This window comes from Trachypithecus francoisi, unplaced genomic scaffold, assembly GCF_009764315.1.
Source record: "Trachypithecus francoisi isolate TF-2019V2 unplaced genomic scaffold, Tfra_2.0 Lachesis_group10, whole genome shotgun sequence".
In the NCBI taxonomy this organism is placed as follows: Eukaryota; Metazoa; Chordata; class Mammalia; order Primates; family Cercopithecidae; genus Trachypithecus; species Trachypithecus francoisi.
Window position 1 is genome coordinate 18,501,697 of NW_022681455.1, and position 9,488 is coordinate 18,511,184.

Below are 9,488 nucleotides of genomic sequence, written 5' to 3' on the forward strand. Positions count from 1 at the left end.
ATTTCACTGTCTGGCTTCCATGATGCGTCAATTCTAAAGTTAAATATTCAGGGTTAAGTAGAATAAAAACTTTCACAATCCTACATGTCCCATAAACACCTCAAATTAGTAAAAAGAATAATACATCAGAGCTACAATAAAACTGTTACGGGATAAACTTTCTACAAAATCATGTTTTAAAAAATAATGTGTCTAGAACAAAACATGGGATTATTTCAACTACCAACTGTTCCCCAAGCATTACTGCGTTGGCCATTTACAGTATATTCACATGACTTCTCTAATTCTTCACATGAAAAAAATTCATCATTTCTTTGGCATCTCAACCCTGCCCCCACAAAAAGACCAAAATACAAAAAAATTGGAGAAAAAGTGCAGAGCCTCTTTGGCTAGTAGTGAGATAGTGCACCCAGTTTTGCTGTTGTATGAAAAATGATTTTAAAATAACATTATTAAGCAATAGTTTATATAAAAACTTATACTCAAAAAGCCATGCTTTACTTAAAAATGCCATTCTTAGGGCACATACCACTTTAAACAAACAGAAGGCATATCTTGTAATCTTAACCCAGATTGTGACCACAGGCTGGTTGAGGCTTAAAAAAAAAATCCGGGTTTAGGAAGAGAGCTTCAACCTCTTCCCAAGTGTGGCTGACTCGTAAACATATACGAAATAAACCCAGACTAGGCTAATACCAAAGAATGCTGAGAGACAAGACTTATACGAAATAAATCCAGACTAGGCTAATATCAAAGAATGCTGAGACGCGACTTGGATTTTTAAATGTTTGGAAACACGTCAAGAAGCGGGTACACCTGAAACAGACACTGCAAGCATCCTGGATAAACTGACGCGGCACACTCCTCCATTCTGTGAAGTTTCCGTTTCACACCTCCAGTCAAACTTGGGTTCATAACGCCCTCCCTTAAAACAGACTCAGGTTCGAAACCGAGACAGTGCTGGGCTCACATTTAACTTTCTTTCAGAGTTCACTTTTTTCATTTTTAACTACTTTCTCAAGTAGCAACAGCTTTCACCGCTGTTTGCCAGGGAGGGAAACTTTTTGGCAAATGTAAAAATATTTTTAAGTATTCAAATACTTACAAGTCTCGCCTTAATAACTTCAGTCTTAACAGGCTGCACTAAGACCTCACAATAACTTCAAAAGGCAAAAGATGTGTAATGAAATGGACAAAATTAGAACATCCACTTAGCAACTTCAAAGGTGCACACACGGAGTTAAAAAAAAATCAAATCCAAGACCTACAAACTTCCCGTCAAATGATGAAATGTTAACAACGAACATTCAGAGCGGGCAAGAAGTAGGCTGCACTCCAATACATCACTACTACGGTAACAAATACTTTAAAAACCGGAATATACAAAGTCAATTCTACGCCATCGCTCAGCACAAAAGCAGATAAATTGTGCACACGTTCTCGCTGAAAATTACTCCGACTTTACGCCTCTAAACACCAAAAGAGCAAGAACACTTGTTTCCTGGGGGAAAAAAAACAAAAAAACTTCGGTCTGAAAAATCCATCACTTGGGATGCGACTCCCCCCACCTTTTTCCTCCTCTTCCTCCTCGTCGTCGTCCTCGTCCTCTTCCTCCTCGCTCTCCTCTCTGGGACCAGGCATTTCGGGTTCTTTCTCGGATGCGGGCTGGGCGGGGGTTCCCTCTCCCTCCGCAGCAGGGGCCGAGGCGGACATGCTGTGAACCTTCGTACGGGGAGAAAGCCAGACGTCTCTGTCCCCCTACTCCCGCGGGCAGGACCCGGCGGCCACCCTGAAGGATGCGACCCTTCCCGCGGGACACCTGCCCTGAAAGTTGCCTCCTCCCGTAGCGCTCAGTCCCCAGGGATGGCTTCCCTCCCGCTCCGTCCGCCGCCGTCCAGGGATTCCCGAGGCGGGAAACCGCGCCCGCTGCCCCCCCACACCCCGCGCGCGCGCGCGCGCGCCCATCCGGCCTGCGCTGTTCCCGGCCCGGCCCGGCCCGAGATGCCGGCCCTCCACGTCCCCTCCCCCGCCCCAGGCCACCGTCCAAATGGCCGCGTCCCTCCCCCGTCGGCCGCGGCAGGGGCGACCGGGCCTCTGGTGTCCCGACGCAGCCCTCACCGCGGATCCCGGCCGCCACGGGCCTGGCACGCGAGGGCACGAGGAGGTTCTGGGAGGCGGCGGCGGCCGACGCCGAGGAGAAGGCGCGCGGGCCGCTGTCTAGCGTGACGCTCGCTGCCGCGCGCTCGGCTCCCCAGAATCAACAAGATTTTCAAAATGGCGGTTCGGGAAGGAGAGCGGGAATGCGGCGACCAATCAGGGCCGCGAGCAGGGAGTTGGCGGGCGCGGGGCGGGGGACGCGGGGTGGCCGGGCGCCTCCGCGGGAAGCCCGGGCGGGAGGGACCGCGAGGGGTCGCCTCGGCCGCGGGCGGAGGGATACGCTCTCGGGGCTCTTCCCGGCTGCGCCTGGCGTGCGGTCGGCGCTCGGGCCCAGAGTGCTTGCGGGCTGTGTCCCGCGGGGCGGGCGGGAGCGGGAGGCGAGGCGGCCTGGCAGCGCGGAACGGAAGGACGCTAGGGGGCCTGCGTGTTTATTGTCTCCACGGTCGCTTCCCGGAAAAGATAAAGAGCAGTCCCGGGCCGCGGAGGGGCGCGGCGGGCGTCGGTAAAGAAGTTGAGAGATCCCTGAAGTCGCTATCTACAGTGTTTCTCCGAGGCGGAGGGGTATTAATCAGCCGTCTCATCAATGCCCCAGAAATCATGCTGGGTGATAGATAACTCCCAAATCTGCTGTATTTCTGAGGACTCCATCGCTTGTAAGGTCTGCCATAAGGAAAAAGATCCTACCTGCCACGTTAAAGGTGCACATAGCCAGCCACATAGATTTACACCCCTGTAAATATAAGGGGAAAGGCTCCCTCCCACCCCATTCCTTCCCCTGTCCTCTCTCACACACTGTTCTATAGTAGAGGTTATTTGGCCGGTCCAGACCCTTCTCCCTGAGTTCTAGGCCATCTATGCAAATACTTTTTACACATTCAACACTGCAGACACTCAAAGAAGTATCTTCCCTGCTCAATGCTGCCTTCTTTTGTATGTGATTTCCTTTATTTTCTCCCAACTCTTCAACCACTAGCTCACCCAAAGGATCCTTGTACTCAGTGGACTTAATGGAAATGTGATCAGTGAAATTTGCTAGGACTCCCGGTTGCAGGACACAAATTTGACATTCTCTTTGAATCTTCCCTTTTCCCTTTGTTCCCCTTCCAAAACATACACAAATAGTGTCATTCCTACCCTCAAATTGTATACCATTTTTCACACTATTGATTCCACTCAAATCCTATCCAAACTCTACAGCTCGTCTCTCCTTGTTGCCTGCAATGTGGTTGGGAGGGGGGGGTTGTGTTTCAGCCCTATTTGTGTTACAGCTCTTTCAGTCCTACCATTTGGCAGGTCCTGAGTTCTGCTCCTGTGTCCAGGAAGAATGAGGCACGCAAACAACTGGAGGGTGAGCAAGGTGGACAGGAGCTTCACCAAGTGACAGAACAGCTCTCAGGAGACCTGAAGTGGGTTGCGCCTTTCTGCAGGGGGGTTGTCCCGAGTAGTGTCACGCCCTCAGTGAAGAGGAGACCGGTAGTGGACAGCTCCTTTCTGCAGGCAGGTCGTCCTGACAAGTTGAGGAGACCAAACTGGGTAGCTCCTTTCTGCAGCTGGTAGTCCTGACCTCTGGCTGAGTCAGGGTTTTTTTTTTTCTTCTTTTTTTTTTTTGAGATGGAGTCTTGCTCTGTCGCCCAGGCTGGAGTGCAGTGGCCGGATCTCAGCTCACTGCAAGCTCCGCCTTCCGGGTTTATGCCATTCTCCTGCCTCAGCCTTCTGAGTAGCTGGGACTACAGGCGCCCGCCACCTCGCCCGGCTAGTTTTTTCGTATTTTTTAGTAGAGACGGGGTTTCACCGTGTTAGCCAGGATGGTCTCGATCTCCTGACCTCGTGATCCGCCCGTCTTAGCCTCCCAAAGTGCTGGGATTACAGGCTTGAGCCACCACGCCGGCGAGTCTGGGGTTTTTATGGACCCGGAAGGGAGGAGCATGTGCTGATTGGTCCATGGGTGGGCCCAGAAAAGGCACGATAAGTTCTGGCTCTGGGCTGCATGCAGACTCTGCCTGGAACTGGCCACCGGGCCCCCCAAGCGTCAGGCCATCCCTGGCTTGAAGATGGGCAGGGACCTATCCCTTTCCTCCCAGGAACGTGTCTGCCTGCCACCATCAACATGTCACCCGTGGCGCCCAGGCTGTTTGTGCCGAGGGGTGCCTGCAGGCCCACGCTGAGCCACCCTCAGCCCCACCAGCCTCTTTCTTGCACCCGTGGGTGCCCAAAGTCCAGAGGGGGCCGAGGCGGCAGGGGGCTGGTGTGTCAGTGCTGCCCTGAACACATGCACACCCAGCTGGGTTGCAGCGGTGCCCACGCTTGGCCACAACTTTGCTCTGCCTTGGAGTGGGCCCTGGGAGTGGGTGGAGGGTAGAGACCTGGGATCAGGCACATTCTTTTTTTTTTTGAGACAGAGTCTCACTCTGTCACCCAGGCTGGAATGCAGTGGCGTGATCTTGGCTCACTGCAACCTTAGGAGCAGGTACTTTTAAGCCTGCAGGGGCAGAGGCTTCCTGGGCCCCCAAGATCGCAGGGATGCCTGGGTCCAGAGCTGTGGCTGGACAACTGCAGCTGTGCCCAGGAACATGGGTCTCCTGCCTTGCCAACTTGATAGGGGACGGGGCTCTTGTGTGTTCCTGGGCCCTGCTGGCTCTGAGGAGTGTTCAGCTCTGGCTGCGCCTCCCACGCTGCAGTTGGCATCCCCTCAGTGGCTGCTCCAGATAGGCTGCCACTGCCATCAAGACAATGAGCAAGTGAATATATATTCTATGACGATTAGTGATAGCAGTAAAGCAAGTTAAAGAAGATAGGAAGTACCAGTAGGGTGGATGCGATTTTGTTTTATATATTCAACAATTAAGCAACGTCTTTTTAATAAGATGACATTTGAAAAGATCCTAAGAAAATGAGAGCTCTGAAGACCGACTAAGTTATTCCAAAGAATTCTCTAAAGTTTTGGATGTGGGGCACGAGAGCCAGCTAGAAGTCAATGATGACCGTGGGGTTTTTGGTTCAACAACTGTAAGAACAAAAGTAGCTATTCGTTGAGAGGAGAAAGACCTCGGGGGTGGGGGTGGGCAGGATGGTTTTAGAGGGGAAAGTGGAGGAGGTGGGAATGAGTTGTTTTGTTTTAGACATGTTAGTTTTGAATGAGTTGTTTTGTTTTAGACATGTTAGAATTCAAAATGCAGATTCAGGAGTGGCTGTTGGATTTGAGAGTCTGGCATTCAGCAGAAGAAACTCTAGCTCAAGAAACAAATGTAGCAGTTGTCAACATGTAGATGGTATTTAAAGCCCTGAAACTGAATGAAATCACTACTAGTGAACATAGGTAGGGATGAGATGTTCAAAATCGTACCTTGGAGCTCTCTGGTGTTCAGAGGTTCAAGAGTGAAAGGAGAACCAGCAAAGGAGAAGAGAAGAGTAACTGCAGCCAGTGAAGTGGCAAGAGAATTACATGAAAATTGTGTCCTGCAAGCCAAGTGACAAAGGGGTGTTTTTGAAGGAGAGTGATCCACTGAGTCACATGCTCATAAAAGGTCAGGTAAGATGAGAACTGATAACTGACCATTGGATATTCCAATGTTGTTTTATCAGTGACATGGACTATTCTGTGGGGTGGTGAGTCGAAAGGTGCCAGGGGGCCGGGCGCGGTGGCTCAAGCCTGTAATCCCAGCACTTTGGGAGGCCGAGACGGGCGGATCACGAGGTCAGGAGATCGAGACCATCCTGGCTAATACGGTGAAACCCTGTCTCTACTTAAAAATACAAAAAACTAGCCGGGCGACGAGGCGGGCGCCTGTAGTCCCAGCTACTCGGGAGGCTGAGGCAGGAGAATGGCATAAACCCGGGAGGCGGAGCTTGCAGTGAGCTGAGATCCGGCCACTGCACTCCAGCCTGGGTGGCAGAGCAAGACTCCGTCTCAAAAAAAAAAAAAAAAAAAAAAGAAAGGTGCCAGGGGTGGGAATACAGAGAGACAGGTAGGCAAGGAATGGATTCAGACACTCTTTCCAGGAATGTTGCTGTACAGGAGAACAAAGAAGGAGAAGTAGTTCAAAGGTAGTTTGGTTTTGAAGAAAGGAGACACATGTTTGTATGATGATGGAAATGAATTAGTGGAGAAGGGAACACTGATGATACAAGAGGAGGAGAAGACAGTAGCTGAACCCAATCTATAGTAGGTAGGTCTGGTTGGGTTCTCTAAGCAGAAGCTGAAACAGAATTTGGGACACCAGGTGTTTATTAGGGGTGAAGAACTGTGAAGGGAAGGGGGAAGAAGCAAATTTGGCAGAGGAAGAGGTCAAACTGCAAAGCTGGCTTGACAGAGCTTCAGACAGCTACGAGGGGAGCTCTGGAGGGAGTGCTGCTCTTCAGGGTATCCTGAGTGGCTGAGCTTTTATATCCCCATACTGCTCAGTCATTGCATGCAGGCAGCCCCAGGAAGGTGTGACCTCGACTGAAGTGATCCCACTTTAGTGGCTTTGGCAGATCCTGAAGGAGTTGACAGATGGAGGCTGCCTGCTAACTCTGGGGTCTGCAGCTGGGCAGCAGATTCTTCCTTGAAGAGGCATCTGGGTGACACATCTCCATGTCTGCCACAGGAGATGAGAGGACATGGGATCTAGTGCACAAGTAGAAGAGCTGTCCTTAAAAAGGACAACGGAAAGCTGTTCCATTGTAACAAGAGGAAAGACAGCGGACTTGAGTACCCATGCAGGGCAGGAGTTGGCAGATGTAAGTGGTCGTTTTTGAAGTTTTTATTCCTTTAAGTTTCTCAGTAAAATCCAGAGCAACATTATTGACAGTGAGTGAGTGTGAGAGAGACTGTTGAAGGTTTTTGGACAGAGGAAATGTGAAGTGATCATGTAGAAGAATGGGAGATGGATGCATTAGGGAATATCGTAGGCTTGCCATGTAGCTGCAAGGACTCTCTGGGATCAGTGGCTGTAAAGTGAGAGTGAGACCAGTCAGCATTATTGTTTTTCTCCAGCCATATTCAGCAACCTGGGAGTAAGTACGAAGATGGCAACAACAATATCCAAAAAATGCATTTAACCAGGTTGGGATTTTGCTACGCAAGTAAGAAAGAAGGAGAAAAGGGTGAGTGAGTTGAGGATACACACAGGACAAGGAAGATAGTGATGGACTATAGAATCTGAGCTGAATAAGGAGGGAAGTAAAGACATGAGAAGGGTGAAGCTTAGTGAGAAGGGTATAGAACCAATCAGTAATAACTTTATTTCTGTTTATTACATTTATTACTACCAGAAAATTTTATTTATTTTTGTTTGTTTATTTACTACCAGACATATATATGGAGAAACCTCGTTTCTACTAAAAATACAAAATTAGCTGGGCGTGGTGGTACATGCCTGTAATCCCAGCTACTCGAGAGGCTGAGGCAGGAGAATCGCTTGAACCTGGGAGACAGAGGTTGCAGTGAGCCAAGATTGCACCATTGCACTGCAGCCTGGGAGACAAGAGCGAAACTCCATCTCAAAAAAAAAAAAAAAGTCTGGTAATATCAAGTCAGTAAACTAACGTGGCTTGAATAAGCCGATGACCAGATTCTTTTTAAACCTGGTTACACAAATGTAAAGTCCCCGAGGCTGCAGAGACTTTGTCTTGTTCTGCACCGTATTCTCAGCACCCAAAGCAGTGCCTAACACATAGTAAGTATTTTGCTGAATGAATGAATGCCAGCCAAAATAAACCCTTGCTGTGAAGATCCAAAATATTTTTTGGTTAATGTGATGAGAAAGTATATTAGGATAAAACAGGCTATTTCAATGGCCTAACTGCCAAGTTTTTTTCTTGCTCTATAAATCTCTGTCAGTTCAGGCAATTCTCCTGGGCTTCCGCTCCTGTGGTTTACTCATTGCTCTAGGCTACTTTGATCTTGTAGATCTACTATCTTAACACAAGTCCATCGTGTTCATGGTGGTAGGGGAAGAGAGCAGGAGGAGAACCCATACCTGCTGTTCTGTGGTTCTGCTCATTGGTCAGCTCAGTCATAGGATCCCACCTAACCACAAAGAATTTAGACAATACAGGGGCACACAGGAAGTAGCCGATGAGTATTGCTGTCTCTGACACAGAAGGGCTAATTGCAACCATATCTGGGACAATTGGGATGAACAGGGGATGTGCCTGAGAATATGTTGGTTTTATTGTGGCAATTATGAAAACCCTGGTTCTTAAAACACTTCCCTCCTTTTGCCTGTGAGAAGTTTTTATATAAACTGCACACACATACTGATCTTTCTCATGCACATAATCTATCTCTTACATACACAGATCAATTTTTCACAAAATATAAGTTTCAGGGGCAGAAGCCCTGTGCTTCCTTTCATTATTCCCTCCTGTACTTGGCATGATGCCTGACACATAGTAAATACTTTAAAAATATTTGTTTAATTAAAGTGCACCCCCTTTTGGTTCTTAGACAATGGCATGAGTTTGTTGTCTGGATGCTATTTAAAGACCATCCAGGCTGGGTGCATTGGCTCACGCCTGTAATCCCAGCACTTTGGGAGGCCGAGGCGGGCGGATCACCTGAGGTTGGGAGTTCGAGACCAGGCTGACCAACCTGGAGAAACCTCATTTCTATTAAAAATACAAAATTAGCCGGGCGTGGCGGTGCATGCCTATAATTCCAGCTACTCAGGAGGCTTAGGCAGGAGAATTGCTTGAATCCGGGAGGCGGAGTTTGCAGTGAGGAAAGATTGCACCATTGCATTTTAGCCTGGGAGGCAAGAGCGAAACTCCCATCTCAAAGAAAAAAAAGAGTCTAGTGATACCAAGTCAGTAAACTAACATGGCTTGAATAAGCTGATGACCAGATTCTTTTTTAAACCTGGTTATAAATATAAATATACTGACACATTTGGTTCTTCTAAAAACAAGATATCATACTCTATTTTGGTGGAGTGAGTTAGCCAAAGTGTACAGTGTAGCTATTTAAGATTGGGTTTGAAAAATATCTGAATGCAATAATATCCAGTCGGTTGATAATAAAGTGGATATTGTGGCTCGACTATGGTCAGGGAGGACCCTCAAGGTAAGCAGTTGGAGGAGGTAAGGGAAATGATGGTGAGGCTTAGAAAACTTGGAGAACAAAGGATGAATGGCTAGCAAACTTTTGCTCCTAGTAACTAATTTTGCTCTAACTTTAAGAGTATTATTTGTAACACATTTCTTTAATATATCTTACCAACTGTTCCATGGAATGAGACTAAAGGAATAGAGAAGCATAGATCCTTGGTATTATTGCCCTTATTTGCTGTTAAAAAACAAAACAAAACAGGAAGGTCATCTCTATAGGAGGGGGATTTTCTGCTAAGATT

General features: G+C 48.3%; 1 protein-coding gene across 3 annotated transcripts in view; it reads right to left on the reverse strand.

Annotated features, from left to right (window-relative positions):
* Positions 1-2,552, reverse strand: part of DEK (DEK proto-oncogene) — a 41,474-nt gene extending 38,922 nt beyond the window's left edge. For 2 of the 3 annotated variants that reach the window (XM_033216346.1, XM_033216343.1), the window contains exons 1-2: positions 2,119-2,552; positions 1,569-1,722 (exon numbers count right to left, since the gene is read on the reverse strand). In XM_033216346.1, coding sequence (XP_033072237.1) covers positions 1,569-1,713 — 145 coding nt within the window. In that variant the 5' untranslated portion in view covers positions 1,714-1,722; positions 2,119-2,552. Of the gene's footprint in view, positions 1-1,568; positions 2,048-2,118 lie in introns of those variants that run through there. The other variant, XM_033216344.1, reaches the window with a different exon arrangement.
* Positions 2,553-9,488: the final 6,936 nt, after the last annotated feature.